This window comes from Gossypium hirsutum, chromosome D05 (assembly GCF_007990345.1).
Source record: "Gossypium hirsutum isolate 1008001.06 chromosome D05, Gossypium_hirsutum_v2.1, whole genome shotgun sequence".
NCBI classification, from domain to species: Eukaryota; Viridiplantae; Streptophyta; class Magnoliopsida; order Malvales; family Malvaceae; genus Gossypium; species Gossypium hirsutum.
In genome coordinates this window covers 3,741,574-3,757,485 of record NC_053441.1, presented here as the reverse complement: position 1 = coordinate 3,757,485, position 15,912 = coordinate 3,741,574, and the positions used below count along the sequence as shown (strand labels likewise).

Sequence of the window (15,912 nt, the reverse complement as noted above, 5' to 3'; positions counted from 1 at the left end):
AAAAATTAAGTATTACTTAATAGTTTATTAAATTAAAATAGAGTTATTAAATGAGAATAGTTTATTAAATTAAAATAGAGTTATTAAATAAAAAAATGAGTTGAAGGAGAATAAAAAGAAAATAATAAATAAGGAGGACTTAGCAAGCAATTACACATTTTTTTTTCCTTTGGCACCATGGTGCCGCCAATGACTTTGGCACCAATGGTGCCACCAATTTCTTGGCACCTTTGGTGCCGCCAATTTAATTGGCCGGTGTCAGGTTTTTTTTTTGTTTTTTGGTTTTTTTTATATATTTTGGTAAATAAAAAAAGTTTATATATTTTGGTAAATAAAAAAAGTTGTAATATTTTGGTAAATAAAAAAAATGTAATATTTTGGTAAATTTTTATTTTTTTATAATATTTTTGTAAAAAACCCGTATACTGCTAACAAAATTTTATACCGAAAGCTTCCTAAATCAGCCTCTATTTCAGAATTTTTCTTTTTTTCTAATTTTTTAATTTAATATTTAAAAAGTTACATTGATGATTAATTTTGAAATATATACAAATTTGTACCCAATGAAGAAGCTATAAACAAAATACTTAAGTCTTTTTCTTTTCTTGTTAATTTGTAAGGTTACATTAATATTGTGATTTCTTCAATGACAAAACTCGAAACTTTCGAAAGACACGGATACTCTAAAAATATGATATTGAATTTGTTAATGTATCCTTTCACTCAACACAATCGAGGCAGTTCAACAGTTTGAATGAATTTAAGACTAAATTGTATATTGACAATTGAGGTCGTTGTCTATCCATTAAAGAGGTACGGAAGAGTGAATACCAAACCTTATCTAAAAAGGTCCACACAGTTCTGTTTGTGCTGTTGAGGTGGTGTAGCAAAACCAAAGTTTCAATCACAGGGACAAGCAGCCCTCATGGGGGACCGAGCTCCTCTTTTTCATGGACTACAAACAACTCTCCTTGGTACCATCTGTCTCATGGTTCCCAGCCTCCGTCACATCATAAATTCTAAGTTTTACGTATAATTATGTCTGAAAAATGTTACAGATCTGTATGGGTTATCAATTTTACGTATATCTATCTTATTTTTATGTTATTGGTCTATTAAATAATATTTTTAATTGAATTTAATGTCGTAAGTTAAGCGGTATAAATCATTTAAAATGATTTAAAAAAATTAAAACATAATATAAACAAGATTATATATATTAATAGTTTACCTCTCTATAAAAATAAATTTACATTAATTGATTAGTTCACTCTGTTTTTTCGCTATTTAGAAATTTATCCATACAATTTTTCCCACCAAAAAGAGCATAAAATTTTGGTCAAGAGTATGGTGTTTTTTACTATGTTTAAAATTGTGATTTAATTTTTGTATTTTAATTTTATATAATTTAACCTTTTTACTTTATAATATCATTTGTTAGCACAAATAATTAACACCGCTAATTATTCTGGTTAATATGTTGATGTTGATTAAAAATCATTCCTTCCAACTCATCGTGTTGACATAAATTTTTTTTGTTGGAAAAAGTGTTGTGAGAGAAAAATATTGTCAACATTATAATCAAATTAGTTAATTGTGGTAATTGTTTGAATTAATTAATGATATTATACAAATAAATGGAAAAAATAATGTCAAATTAAATTATAAGGACTATTTCAAAAAAATATAAAGATTAAAATTTAAATATAAGCATAATAAATGAACCAAAACTAGAATTTGACCTAAAAGTTTCCCAATGTTGCTTACAAAAAGTGGATTTGAAGGCATTGATCCCTATGTATTTCCCCAACCATGAGGTTGGCCCATTGGGTTCATGAGCTTTTGTCAATTATAATTCCATCTACAAGATGAATATGGCTTCTTAACTGAAGAGAGTTAAAATAAAGAGGAAAAAGAAAAGTATTCTTATTTGATATGTGTACAAATGATATGTGATATACATGGGCCAATAAATCAAACCCATTATCGAAGGGAGTATCTTTTGGGCTCTTTGCTTCAATATGAAATGCAGGTTTTTATTTTATTTATACACAAGGGCAGATTATTTTGTAGCAGGTGAAGGTTCCGTTTTTTAAAATGTTTTTTAAATAATTTTATTATAGGTTTTGGTATTATATTTTTTTCTTTTTTCTTTATATAAACTTTAGAATTACTCGTAGCTTCTCCTTAATCCATAAATAAGAAGGTAATAATGCACTTTAGCTCATTCAAATCCACGTCTTCTGTATTGAAAACAATGTCTATTCCAATTGAACTAAAACTCAATTGGTCATTTTGCAAATAATTAAGTTGATTATTGTAGTATCCAAATTAATCAATGATCTAGTACTAAAAATATTTCGTATGACATTTAAAATTATGATCGGTAAAAAGAGACGTTGAAAACTTTTAAGTTTTAAATTTCACACTTTAATTTAAATATGTTACTGTTTTTGATAACATTTAAAATTATGATCCCGAAAAGATTTCAATATTTTTTGAATGAAATGCTTTACCACACTTTTCAATCAAGAAAAACAATTACCTAAAACCCAAATTGATTAATCTTAACAACCATAATCTTTTGCTTTTCATTCCAATATTTTCTAAAAAAAATAAATTAAATTTGAAACCGTAATTCTTTAATTCCATGGTGAAAAGAAAAAAAAGAAGAAGGGAAATATTGGATGTTGTTGGCTTTATTTTAATACAGTAAGATAAATACAAAATCTAAAGTTTAGAACATTTTATTTTGATCTAATGGCTGAGATCAATTTAATCATCACGATTCTCATTTTGAAAGTTCTCACTGTAGTTGCTACCGCTGTTATTAAAATGATATTTTATCGCTTAAAAATATAACGTGTGTCCTTGTTTTGGCTAAGCTAGTATATGATTCCAATGCTAACATGATGTTCAAGGCTCAGGCCTATTTTCTGTTTAATTTGTGTTGATTACGGATGGTTTGAACCCATTTGTCTTTGGTTTAAAGGGATCATGTTCTTGTTATTTAAGGGTGAACTTTTGGATTTTGTTAATTAGAGGTGAACTTCTAACATTCATTATTGAATATTATAATTATGTTTATTTTGAACCAATTATTTTTCTAAAATATATTGACTATCTTAAAAAGTTAAAGTCGAAAAGTAAAATTTCGTCATTAAATTTGACAACTTTTGTTGATATTCATTACCAACAAAAAGAGATAGCGATGAATGAAAGAGTATCGATTCATCCAGGTAAGGCAGAGAGTTAGTGGAGAGAAAGCAAAATAATGAGGTGATGGTAGAGATAAAAGGAAAAGAGGAGATCCCCATCCCCTCGTGCACATTGGCCTAAATAATGGAGTGTCCTTCATCTTATGGTGTCATGTGGTGGTTTGTATGATGTATAGCATGATTGAAGGGTTAGCTAAGCATCAATGTTGTTATAGGTTAGTTATCACCATAATGTACCACGTGGTCTTACCAATGTCATAGGTTGTCTTGCTTTGACATCCTTGTCATTAAGATTGTATGGGATGGTTACAATTAGGTGGATTCAACGAGGGGCGCATCATGAGGGGTGTGTTGGAAAAAATAGATTTATTGGAAGTTTTGAGGCATATTCTTGATTAGTAAAGGTAGAGATTTGAATAATAAAACTGTGATTTTATATTTTACTCCAAGAGACCTTTACAACGGTATATCATATGCTTAAAATAGTTAAGTGATGAATGAGAAATTGATGTTTAAAATAAGCCAATTGTGAATTATGTTGAGAAAAATAAAAAGCTTAGTCTCACATTAGTACGAATAAAAGTGAGCCATTAACCTAAATTAACGTTATGAATCATAAAATTATAATTTTATATTCGCTTATTTTTAAATAAAAATTTATAATTTTTATGTAATGACATTTAAAATATTATAAAGTTTTGTTTTTGATTAAAATTAAAATAAGTTTTCAAGTTTCAAGATAAAATGTAAAAAAAAAAAAATCAAGGTGTAGAGGAAAACTATCGGATTGAATGTTAAGACTTTATAATATTAAAGAATTTTGTCACTTCGCAAGTTTAAACCGAATTGGAGGTGGTAGTGGTTGAAAAGGTTAAAACAATCGAAGAGCGAAAAAAAGGAAATAAAAAGAAAAGAAGAGAAGAGAAAAGAAAGAGATATTGTTTACTCCTGAACTATCTTCATATAATCTCAAAAAGCACGAGTTGAGTAAAATCCGTCGGCTCTACAAAAGAGTGTAAGATCTAACATTCCGCCTCTTAAATTCTCTCAGATCTGCACCGTCTTGCTGATTCCATCTTACATTTTCATTGATAGACTTTATCTTTGGTTAGATCCGTGATGGATTTCATGAAGGTCTTTGATCAGACGGTTCGCGAAATGTACGCTCTAACCTTCGTTGCTCGGAATCTCGAATCAAAATTTGATTTATTACTGTTCTTCATCGAGGATTAGTTGATTTCATTTTTTTTTTCTTTTGTTATTTCAGAAAGAGGGAGGTTAATCTAAAGGTATTGAAGGTTCCGGAGATCGAGCAGAAGGTGAGATCAATTGCAGTTTAATGATTCTTCGTATGCTTGTTGCCTGGAGAAATGTGCTTAAGATTTAATCAGTTGTTATTTGATCCATTTAATTTGTTCCTTTTTTTTAAAAAAAAAAGAAGAAAGATTAGGATTATAATTTGGATTATAATGTAAAGACTGGTTGAGTTTGAAATAGAAACGTCGGTAGGAAATCATAATATATTTACTGAAAGAATCGGATTTGTCTTTGAAACGGAGGTTTATGATTGGAAGCTGAGGTTGAAAGTCACTTGTTACTTGCTAGGATTTTGCTTTTGATTCAGCTGAACGATATGATACCGAACTTGTGTTAGTATTCCACTTGACCTTTTGGTTTATAAGTTGTTAAGTAGCAGGAATTCTTTCATTAAGTTTGGGTGTTATTAGTGGCGCAAAATGAATTGCCGTTGTATTCTGTATCCAATGTTTTTGATCTCCCACACTTTGCTTTTGATCGTAGAAATGGTCAAGGTGTATGATATTGCACCAGATCTAGAATTACTTGTGGTTTTATCTTACTTTTAAATCTATATAATTGAGTGATTAGTTCAGAACTTGGCAGGAAACGATAAAACTGTGTTGCTGTATGTATGACAATAAGTTTAGTTTTCTGGTAATACTTTAGTTTACATTTGAAGTACTCGATTTGTTTACATATTTTGTGAAAATGAATGCAGGTACTGGATGCTACAGATAATGAACCATGGGGTCCTCATGGGACTGCATTGGCAGAAATAGCACAGGCCACAAAGAAATTGTAATTATCAACTTTTGCGCTTGGTTTTCTTTTAACATTCTGTTTGCACATCTTCTCTGGTATTGGTGTTTGCAAGATATCTATCGCTTTATGCTAACTGGATGTTATACCATATCTTGTAGCTCTGAATTCCAGATGGTTATGAATGTGCTCTGGACAAGATTGGGTGAGACTGGAAAAGACTGGCGTTATGTTTACAAGGTATGTGTATTCCGACTAACCATCTAATAAGTTGGAATTCATATGTACTTCCAAACCTTGTTGGCTTGTGTACCGTCTCATACCTTTGTACATATAAAACCATTTCTCGAACAGGCATTGACTGTTATTGAATATCTGATTTCTCACGGATCTGAACGTGCAGTTGATGACATAATAGAACACACTTTCCAGATCTCTGTAAGGTCTCAACCCCTTTATTTTCTGACTTGCCTTCTCACAGTTTATGGAGCTTTCTCTAATCCCCTATTTGTTTTGCATTTGCAGTCCCTCACAAGTTTTGAATATGTTGAGCCGAGTGGGAAAGATATGGGAATCAATGTCCGAAAGAAAGCAGAAACTATAGTGGGCCTTTTGAGTAATAAAGAAAAAATACAAGAAGCTAGGAACAAAGCAGCTGCAAACCGCGACAAGTAAATTTCTTTTTGGAAGCGTACTTGTATACTTGTGTCATTTTCATTGACTGAACTGTGTCTGTTACTATTTTTAGGTACGTTGGCCTGTCATCTACTTGCATAACTTATAAGTCCAGTGCATCCTCATACAGAAGTGGTGGCTTCAATGGTGGTGGGGATAAGTATGGAGGCATAAGTAGCAGAAGAGAAAGTGACAGCTATAGAGACAGTTATAAAGAAAGCGATCCATATGGGGAAGAAAAGTTTGATACAGATACCTACGTCAAATCGCATCGAGGGACTGCATGTGAGATCCAAGGGAATTCCTCTAAGGAGTCTAGGCATCATGGCAGGTTTATGTCTTACACTGTTCATTATTAGTTACAAATTATTTAGTAGTATTTTTTTCTTTGAGTTTAACTAGGCTTTACACTGTTATCTTTAGTTGGAGGAAAAGTTCTTTGGCCTATTGGTTATGTACCCCATAATCGAACCCACTGCACTGCTATATATATTTGGTTCTAGGAATCGTTTTGCTATTGTAATTTGTTAATTCATTTATTTGAGATGATGGTTCCTTTTTTATCATTCATATTTCCTTGGTTATGGAATTTCACAGCACCCTTACTGATTTTACCTATTCAATTGTTGCAATTTTTTACCATTCTTTGCTCCACCTAGAAAATCATATATTGTGATGTTTGTTTGCAGCAAGGATTCAAAGAAAAAATTCTCTTCAGAGTTGAATGATTCCAATAAATATAGCCAAAGCACCAGCACCCCTTCAAATAATTTTGATGATGACTTTGATGATTTTGATCCCCGGGGAACGTCCAGTTCCAGTAAGAAAAATATTCATTTTTTAAGTTGAGAATGCTTCTTCAGAGGTTTTCCTTTTGTCATTTAAGCTTAATTTTAAAATGTTATAAATCCTTTTTTTGCTAGTTCATTTTGTTGACACGCCTAGGGTTTGTTGAAAGCATGCTCCTTCCTGTTCAGTAATAGGTTTTTTTTTAAAGGATGCTGTCTTATAAATGCATTGTTGATTACTATTGACAGAACTAGCAGCTGGAAGTTCTAATCAAGTGGACCCGTTCGTACCAAATTTGATTGATGACCTCTTTGACGGACCAGCACCAGTCCCTATGGAAAAATCTGCCGTGAGTACTGATTCAACAGATGTTGATCTATTTGCTGATGCAACTTTTGTGTCAGCACCGACCAAGGTGACTCATGAATCAAGTCCTCAGGCACAGGTCAAACCTTTTCTTCTATATTGATTTTTGGATATACGAAAATGAATTAGTGTAGCTTTGCCAATTGAATTGTAGCTTTTTATTTGAGCATTTAGAATATTAACACACATATATTAATATTTATCTGATTTTCAGTGGATATCATAGAGGTATTGGGACTAGTTATTGTAGTCGAGGCATATCCTTTAAATTATGAGGAGCTGACATCTGTTTCTTCTTCTTCTCATTTGTGCAGCAACAAGTTGATCTATTTGCTTCCCAGCCTGCCATTACTCCTGCAGCCTCTCCAACTGTTGACATATTTGCTGCCGGTGATCCAGTTGTGCAACCACACATAAAGGTATCAGTCTGTCTTTAAAAAAACCAAATAAAAAAGATACCAGATAGAACTTACCTTCAATTAACTTAACAAGCACCTCTTCCCCCCACGCTCCCACCTACCAACGTCCTTTCATCTCTTCAATGCAAAAAATATCCCCACTGATAAAAACACCAGTTTGCTTAAGATTGTGTAATCTTAGAAATGCTTTTATTTGAGCATGCAGAGTATGTATACGTGTCTGTGTATATATGTTTGTGTACTAATTAGGTGGATATCATAGAGGTTTTTGACTAACTAATTAAGGAGTTGGGGCATATCTTTTAATCATGAAGAGCTGAAATCCACTTCTCCTTTTCTCATTTGTGCAGGGACAGGTTGATTTATTCGCTTCTCAGCCTGCCATTACTCCTGCAGCATCTCCAACTGTTGACCTCTTTTCCACCACTGATCCAGTTGTGCAACCAGCCATGGCAGCAAACGTTGAGCCAGTAAATGCTAGCATTGTTGATCCATTTGCTGCTGTTCCGCTGAACAATTTTGATGGGTCTGACATTTTTGGTTCAAAACAAAACCCCATGAATGATGGAAACCTTAATAAAATGAGTACAAAGTCATCACAAGACTCTAAAGCTCCTCAAAAGAAGGATGCTTTTCAGGTGAAGTCTGGAATTTGGGCTGATTCACTGAACCGTGGAATAATTGATCTTAACATATCTGCTCGTAAGTTGTCCCATTCTAGTCTCTACTTTTTGCTTATAAAGTGCTCGTCTATTTTGAATTTTCTTTTATTGTTGCTTTGTCATTTGAAACCTTGCAGCCAAGAAGGTTTCACTGGCAGATGTTGGAATAGTCTGCGGATTAAGTGATGTGGATGAAAGAGTGAAAGGGCCTCCAACTTCATTTTATATGGGGAGAGCAATGGGAACTGGCTCTGGTCTTGGTAAAACTGGGTTCGCATCTACACCATCAACTGATGAAGATGGTCTATTCTCAAGCCTTGGCAACCACCAACAGTATCAATTCGGTAGCTTTAAAAAGTAATTTTGTTCATTCCCCCTTTGCATTCATTTCCTATTTTGGTGCTAAAAACAAAGTTATCGACTGTTGTGCATTTTGGTGTGCTACTTTCGTATCATTCTATGGTACACTCCCCGGGAAGTCCTATCTTTCCATTAGGAACATTTGCAAGTGAAATTGGTATTGAGATTTGATTCAGACTTAGTTACCACCATATTGTTGTTGTTCACACACTGTGTTAGAATTATTTTTAGCGTCGTCTGAATCAAGTTGTATAGTCCGTGTATCAGGGGGCCTCCCCAGTTACTGAAGCCTGTTTCCCTATATTCTGTTTATCATCCAGTGTATTCGTGGTGAATAAATATCAGTCTTCATCAGACCGTTTTCACTGTCTAATAAAGTTACAAGTAAAGCTCCCTAATCTTAAATGTCATGCTTTCTTCGTAGAAGTAAAAGACATAATAAATTATTAATCTCAATCTTAGTAAGGGTGTTCTGTTCTGTTCGGTTGGATATTTTGAATCGCTGCTGATAGTTTAGTTTGGTTTGGTTTGTAATTTTGAGCTTTTGGATTTATTTTTCATAATTTAAAATTTTTAATTATTCAAGTAAATAAAATAATCAATAATTCTAATATAACATTTTTAAGATAAATTTTCATATAAAAATTTTAATATAAATAATTTATCTTTATATCATTAATAAGTTAAAATTAATTTAAAATAAATAAAATTTCTAAAAACCGTTCAAACATTTCCAATTTTATTACACCGATTCACGTATTTCGTATAGGGTTCTTTTCTTCTCCCTGGATGAAACATCGTCTTTTCGTTAACGCCAGTTTTTCATGTTATAAAACAAGGCCACCATTTCATCGCTTTTTTCCAGAATAAGGAATCATTTGAATTGAATCCCCCACCAAATCCCAGAAACAATATGTTTTCAGCAATCAGATCAAAGCAGTTCTAACTCAGATGGGTAAAAACAGTGACGGCTGTACAAAATATAGGAAGATAAGGCAAAACACAAACGGTGTAAGGAGTTTAAAGATCATTTTGATAACAGTTTTCAGTTTCAGTTTATTCTTTTAATGTGTTATAAATTACATAATATATAAAAGTAACATAATATAAAGTACTATAAATTTAAAAATGGATTAGGTTGAGTTTGAATCTTAAATGTCTAAACCCGAGTCTAACTCATATTAAACGCGCCTAATTTTTTTCTAGACCCATTTGTCAGGTCTAATATTTTTATCTAAACATTTCCAAAATTCTGACAAGCCTTTGGGATTGGACAAGTAGCCAAGCACATGAAATATGATAATAATTTAAAAAAAATCATATCAAAACATTATTGAATTCCAACTCCACCTCTTTATTGAATTCCTAATAAGAGTAGAATTAAAACACACCTGTCTATTAAGTGTATTATTTCTCTGCTTACAAAATCATATCATAACACAAAAGAAAAAAAATCAAAACACTGCCATGGCTTTCAATTACAACGCCAACATTAGGCAAGAAAATGAGACTAATGTAGAATAATTCAGGGATAATGTTTTCAATATCAAGATAGAGTTTTGTTATATTTTATCTCTCAACGATAAAATCATCGTAGATATCTTTAACGAAACCCTAATTTTTGACCAAGACATGTTTTTATCTGAACAACATCATCGAGACATCATTCTTTGCATGGTTCCTAATTCGGGAGCTCTCCAGAATTCATTGAGTTCGCCATTTTTTCTCTATTTTACGTTTTGCAATGGATGCAAATAACAACCCAATGAACCTTGGGCTTAAAGTAATAAATATGAGGTGGTTGTGAAAGTAGTTCTTGATGTGAACATGATTGAGGATGATGATATTGATTATGATGATGAGTTGATTAACGAATCATTGATGAACGCTATGATCAACTTCACTCTAGCAAGTAGGTCATCGGTTGAAGGTTTAGAAAGAGTTAAATGGGATTCAATGACGAAGAGGGAGGATGAATGCGCCATTTGCTTGGATGAGTTTGTGAAAGGCGAGGAAGTTGCTTCGATGCCTTGCGGTCATGGTTACCATAATGGTTGCATCGTTAAGTGGTTGGAAACTAGTCATCTTTACCCATTGTGTCGATACCAAATACCCACTTTAATTCAGTTTTAGTCCTATCATTATTTCGAGTCTCCTATTTTTAGCATGCTTATTTTCACAAAGAAAATTATATATATAAAAAAGAATTAATCAACATTACTCTCAACTGTAAGTGTAACCCCTGTCACTTATCTTATTCTTTTTCATCATTGAAATTTGGGGAGGGGAAGGAGTTCTTATCTCGTTTTCGTTTAATAGTTCAGATTATAAAATCTACACTTATACATACTGGTTTATCTGCTATTTTTCTTTCCATTTTAGGTTCCAGGCCTCAGGCATTCCTTACTTGCAAGGGTCTAAGTTTGAAGCGTTTTTCTATATACAAGATAATGGTTTAATTTCAATAGATTATATATTAATTGTCAAATTTGAGTTTTGGTCCTCATACTATGCTCAAAATTTAATCTCTTTTAACTTTTTATATAATTTAATACCTAAACTTTTATAAAATACAATCTCCCTTAACTAAGGTTGTTTTTTTAAATATTATAAAATAACGATTAAATTTTGATTTTGATCTCGTTAACGATAACCAAATTTTAGTTTTGATCTCTCTATTCTACTTAAAATTAAGATTTAATCTCTAAGCTTTAATTTTTACCCTAATTTACCCTAATTTAGTACCTTTTAACATAATTTTTAACAATGTGATTAGACCATATAATGATATTGGGCAATAAGTCGCTATAAAGTTGAATAGTGTGTTGAACCATCTCTAATCTTAATTTTTCTTGAGAAGACTAGATTTCACCAACTCTTTGGCTAATGGAGCCATTCTTCCACAGATTCAAAGTGGCAGTTGAACATCACAATTGTCCATCACGGATATGTCCCAAGTATTTTCAGCAATCAGATCAAAGAAGTTCTAACTCAATGGGTAAAAACAGTGACGGCTGTACAAAATATAGGAAGATAAGGCAAAACACAAACGGTGTAAGGAGTTTAAAGATCATTCTGATAACAGTTTTCAGTTCTAGTTTTTGAGAGGAGAGCCCTACAAGACATCAAATATCAATCCATCATTCTTCCCCTCAGCATGGCTGCCGCTTTCCTCACCTGCCTCACGGGCCCTAAGATGAATACCTGCATATAAAAAACCCACACATTTGACACTCAATTATCAAAGATAATACATAAGAAATGGCATGATGATTCTTTAAGATCAAATAGACTAACCTTGTCCGGTGGGCCCTTGGCACCCCCAAAATGAATTTCCGCACTGCAGCAATAATGAACATGTAAGTACAGGAAAACTAAATTCATAGCTCCAAACCCCAAAGAGATGCACATGCAATGCACATCTGGACATGGAGAAAGAGACATGTATATGTGTCTATAAATACGTACTTGCAAGACTCCTTAATTGACAAGATGGAAACCCCTTTTCTTCCAATGACACGTCCCATCTTCCCTTGCGGAACATCCAGAATTGAAAGTATTTCTTCTTCAGGAGCATCCCCCTCCACCATCACGTTATCTAATACATTCCAATTATCAGAATTTTATATGGAGATCCTCCATATGTACCAAAATTGATGGAGCTTGGCAAGCTAATTACTATATTTCTCTACAACCCTATTGAGAAACAAACAATCATAATAGTGTTTAGAAATATAAGAACCTGGAATAGGAGGAATAGATGGCCAATCAGCATAGTTATTATCGTTGATGCAGAAACATCGGCAATACAGAGCTCCACGAACTGCAAGGTGCCACAAGGATCGTTCATTCAGTTTCTTCATCATCATGTGGTAGATGTATAGAAGAAAGCGGACATCATCTGCAGCTGCACGGACCATGAGCTCAGATAATGGTCTGTATTTCCAAAACTTGGGATCCTGCAATAGGCAAAGACAAAATTATGAAGTTCAGGGGGAAAATGTTTATTAACAAAAGAAGCATCTGCGTATGCAAAAAAAAAAAAAATTAAGAGAACATAAATTTCTATCATGGATCTACATATGTAAATAGCTTTGTGAATCCAAAAAAGACAATAGGGTATTACTTTTACTCCAAAAAATCCAGCAGTCTAGTTAGGAAATTTTATGTCAGTGATAAGGAGTTTACGCTAACCTGCCTAAGGAGGAGACGAACTTCTTCCTTCTCCTGGTAAGATATTCCTATATTTAAAGTATCAAGGCATAAATCAAAAGTCAAAATGCAGTGAATGTAACTTGATGAGAAGTAGAACTTTGCTTGTTTGAATGTCATGTATAAAATATCCAGTTGCAGATAGCACAAGATCACTTGAACATAAATAATATGCCATGCAAAGTAACGAAACCATCATTACTTCTGACATGCATAACTTTGAGCAGGATATAAAAGAAACAAACAAACAAAAAATCAGGTTCCTAACAGGTAACTGCTAAGTCCAACAGTACATAGTTCATATTGCCCAAGTGAGATTAAAGGAAAGATCAGAAGGGGGCCCTTCAAGGTAATGAGTACCACCTATTTCTAAAAGCCGGTTAAGATAACATTTAAAAGACTTCGCAAGTGTATATTCAGTTAGCACACTTAAGCTGCAGACAAAGTTCTATGACCAGAATTAATTAAATTCAAAAGGATACCAGGGCATATCAATACCGCAATAGCGTGGATCTGCAAGGAGGCCGACAAATGATATGTTGTCATCAGGCAATCTCGTCCGTCCTTCTTGTTCCTCTAAAAGAGAATAAGCAATCTGCAGAGGCCAAAAACAAAAAAGAAAGGCAAAATAAACCACTCAACAGTATTTAAGTAACCCCTACATAAATTGGGACATGTTGAATGCTTTGAAGTGCTTGCTTTCAAATGCTTCAGTGTGCAAGTAAAGGAATGCCGTAAGCACTTCAAAGCAAGAACTAAAATAAAAAAGAAATGAAACCGCAAGCGTAAGGGGAATCCTTGTTTAAATTGATAAATAAATAGGCTTAAATCTACCTAAGGGCTCAACAGTTGGAGTACAAACAAACATCAAAAAGAAGGAAACACAAACAGACATTACTTGTACTTTTACATGCTTTAACAGTTTGCTATGAATAAGTCCTTAAGCTCATAAAGGATGCTCACCTGTGTGTCCATGACATTGTTTAACTTGATGCCAAATTGGAAGTACAATGCCTGTAAAGTAAGAAAAAGATTTAATTTGGCCGTAAAGTATACCAAACGCACCAATAATTCAAAATTACAATGGAAAAAAATTAGACACCTCACTATCTCGTTTGCAATCGTGAATAACTTTTTTGATGTAACTAGACTCAAGTGCAGGCTTACAGGCATTTATAAGCACTTCTCCACCCTCAATGGCGTCAACTAAATATATGGCATCCTGAAATGCAAGCTGCAAGAAAACAGCATTTCTCAAAAATCTTGGAGAACCAATAGCACATGAAAGTTTCATTTTAAACTAACAGAAACAAAAATTGACCAACTACGGAAAATATATCCATGTGTAACAATAAAATCATAGTTCTTAATAAAGCATATCATTATTGAGTCAAGTTAAACAATTTGAGACAAACAGTCATTAACTAGAGTTAACCTGCACAATACAAAGAGTGCCATTGCGACAAAGGTCAACGCCCTCACAGTCAAAACCTACAACCAACTGCTTCTCCGGTGAAGGGTTCAAGAACTCCGCCGGCAGCTGAGAAGCATTGGTCACTATATGGATAGGAACCGGAGGAGCTTCATCGTCAAATGGATTGCCACCTGCAACACATTCTTCAATTCATCATAATTAATAACAAGCCGAAAAAGTTTCAGCAAAAAACAATCAATTGAAGAAAAGGATAAAGAACAGTGATCTGAACATTCTGAACTGACATTAAAGTTATACTCTTCCCCTAAGCCCACCGATCGAAACGAATTAGGGCAGTGGATCAAGGATCAAATCACAAATAAAACAAGACTATAAATAAAGCTAAAATTGAACTAAACAGTAAAGAAAGCACAATAAAGAACTTAAATCTAAACCAGAAAACAAAAATTGAAATCGACAATGAAAACAAAAGATCACAAAATTAAGAACCTGAGTCAGATGGGAGAGGAACGTGAGTGCGATGAGAAGGAGGATGATTAGAGGAAGCCATGCGATCGAACCATCCAAGCAGATCGATTTATTCTTTTTTTTTCCCTTCACTCTGAACTTTTTCACTCGTTTTATATTGCTGTCGTGCCCTTTATATATATAGAACTTTTTCCACTAAATGGAATTTTTTATTTTTTTCGCTAAACTGAAACCACTTCATTTTTCACCACGTCATGACGTCATTCTGGTTTTCAGGTTTGACGACAAGCCTCCTTAAAATAAATATTACATATTTCATTTTTAATATTGAAACAAAAAAATAAATTACTATTAATTAAGTTAAATTGCTTAATTTGGTGAAATAAATTTATTTAAAATGTTTGGAAAAATTAAAAAATAATCACCACATACAAATATTAGAAATTGATTAAACGAGTAAAAATAGTGTAGATTTAATATATATATATGTGTTGTACTGATTGGTATATGTTTGTAAATTAGAAAAAAAAAACAATTATCATGAAAATGCATCAATAATCGATATAAGAAGATTTCAGTATTAGATATTAATAATCATTGGTTACTGTTTGTTGCTTTTGTTAATTGTACCGTTACTCGTCGATTAAAGCTTTTACCCATGGGATCCGGACGATATACTCTCATAAGCTGTGCACAAAAATTAAGTTTGAAAAGTCAACGAAAGAGAATTTTATTCTTTTGTTCTCTTTATTTGCTGTTGATTAATTCTTGAAGTTCCTTAGTTTCAACATTCACATGAACTCTTTTGAGTTGTATGTTATTGGCTCTCCTATCCTATATGTCCATTCTTTTCACTGAATTAAAGAGGCTTAAGTCCCTTCTCAGAAAGTTTAATAAAGCAAACTACGGAGCTATTTCAAAAAGAGTGACTGCTAATAAGGTTGAATTGGAAGTCCAGTTGTCATTGATTCGTAACCCCACTTGTTCATCTTGTTGTCTAAGCAGTGTACTCTTTTGAGTTAATTGCCCTCCAGAATTGCTTGGAGAGTTTCTTTGTACACTTTCCACTACTCTCGAGCTATCTCCATATGCATTCTATCATCTCATGGATGACAATTCTAGACAGATGGGGAATCCATAATGAAGTGTGCTCATTGTGTAAGCAAGAAAATGAAACCAGGAGCCACCTCCTCATCAAGGAATTGGGGTTCTACCAGGTGCTTCTCCAGTTGGTCACTCTTACTTTCCTC

The 15,912-nt window shown here is 33.1% G+C and overlaps 2 protein-coding genes across 6 annotated transcripts; one reads left to right on the top strand and one right to left on the bottom strand.

The window, feature by feature from the left end:
• Nucleotides 1-4,042: 4,042 nt before the first annotated feature.
• On the top strand, nucleotides 4,043-8,901 carry LOC107906984 (clathrin interactor EPSIN 1). 4 transcript variants are annotated; one of them, XM_041093164.1, is made up of 13 exons: nucleotides 4,043-4,233; nucleotides 4,314-4,378; nucleotides 4,486-4,537; nucleotides 5,236-5,315; nucleotides 5,438-5,516; nucleotides 5,631-5,714; nucleotides 5,802-5,947; nucleotides 6,082-6,282; nucleotides 6,641-6,771; nucleotides 6,989-7,185; nucleotides 7,421-7,525; nucleotides 7,876-8,227; nucleotides 8,325-8,901. In XM_041093164.1, exons 2-13 carry the CDS (start codon nucleotides 4,338-4,340, stop codon nucleotides 8,546-8,548), a joined length of 1,692 nt encoding a protein of 563 aa, XP_040949098.1. In that variant the 5' UTR covers nucleotides 4,043-4,233; nucleotides 4,314-4,337; the 3' UTR covers nucleotides 8,549-8,901. The 4 variants fall into 4 exon arrangements, with proteins under 4 accessions (XP_040949098.1, XP_016689646.2, XP_016689647.2 ...); XM_016834157.2 differs by having other exon boundaries at nucleotides 6,025-6,282; XM_016834158.2 differs by having other exon boundaries at nucleotides 4,054-4,233; nucleotides 4,331-4,378; nucleotides 6,025-6,282.
• Nucleotides 8,902-11,507: 2,606 nt separating this feature from the next.
• LOC107906985 (egalitarian protein homolog) lies at nucleotides 11,508-14,903 on the bottom strand. 2 transcript variants are annotated; one of them, XM_016834159.2, is made up of 10 exons: nucleotides 14,684-14,903; nucleotides 14,195-14,364; nucleotides 13,862-13,993; nucleotides 13,723-13,773; nucleotides 13,258-13,354; nucleotides 12,742-12,788; nucleotides 12,290-12,506; nucleotides 12,016-12,145; nucleotides 11,845-11,887; nucleotides 11,508-11,751 (listed from the first exon to the last, which is right to left on the bottom strand). In XM_016834159.2, the coding sequence occupies exons 1-10, from the start codon at nucleotides 14,742-14,744 to the stop codon at nucleotides 11,680-11,682; spliced, it is 1,020 nt and encodes a 339-aa protein (XP_016689648.1). In that variant the 5' UTR covers nucleotides 14,745-14,903; the 3' UTR covers nucleotides 11,508-11,679. The 2 variants fall into 2 exon arrangements, with proteins under 2 accessions (XP_016689648.1, XP_040949097.1); XM_041093163.1 differs by having other exon boundaries at nucleotides 14,195-14,376; nucleotides 14,684-14,820.
• Nucleotides 14,904-15,912: the final 1,009 nt, after the last annotated feature.

Excerpts from the sequence above, each read along its gene's own strand:
- LOC107906984 (XM_016834157.2), top strand. The coding sequence starts at position 4,338 with ATGGATTTCATGAAGGTCTTTGATCAGACGGTTCGCGAAAT. Across the intron at positions 5,948-6,024 it reads GCAGCTGCAAACCGCGACAA|GTACGTTGGCCTGTCATCTA; the intron begins GTAAATTTCTTT and ends TACTATTTTTAG. Across the intron at positions 6,772-6,988 it reads CCGGGGAACGTCCAGTTCCA|AACTAGCAGCTGGAAGTTCT; the intron begins GTAAGAAAAATA and ends TACTATTGACAG.
- LOC107906985 (XM_041093163.1), bottom strand. The coding sequence starts at position 14,744 with ATGGCTTCCTCTAATCATCCTCCTTCTCATCGCACTCACGTTCCTCTC. Across the intron at positions 13,994-14,194 it reads GCACTCTTTGTATTGTGCAG|CTTGCATTTCAGGATGCCAT; the intron begins GTTAACTCTAGT and ends GTTTTCTTGCAG. Across the intron at positions 12,789-13,257 it reads TGCAGATCCACGCTATTGCG|GAATATCTTACCAGGAGAAG; the intron begins GTATTGATATGC and ends CTTTAAATATAG.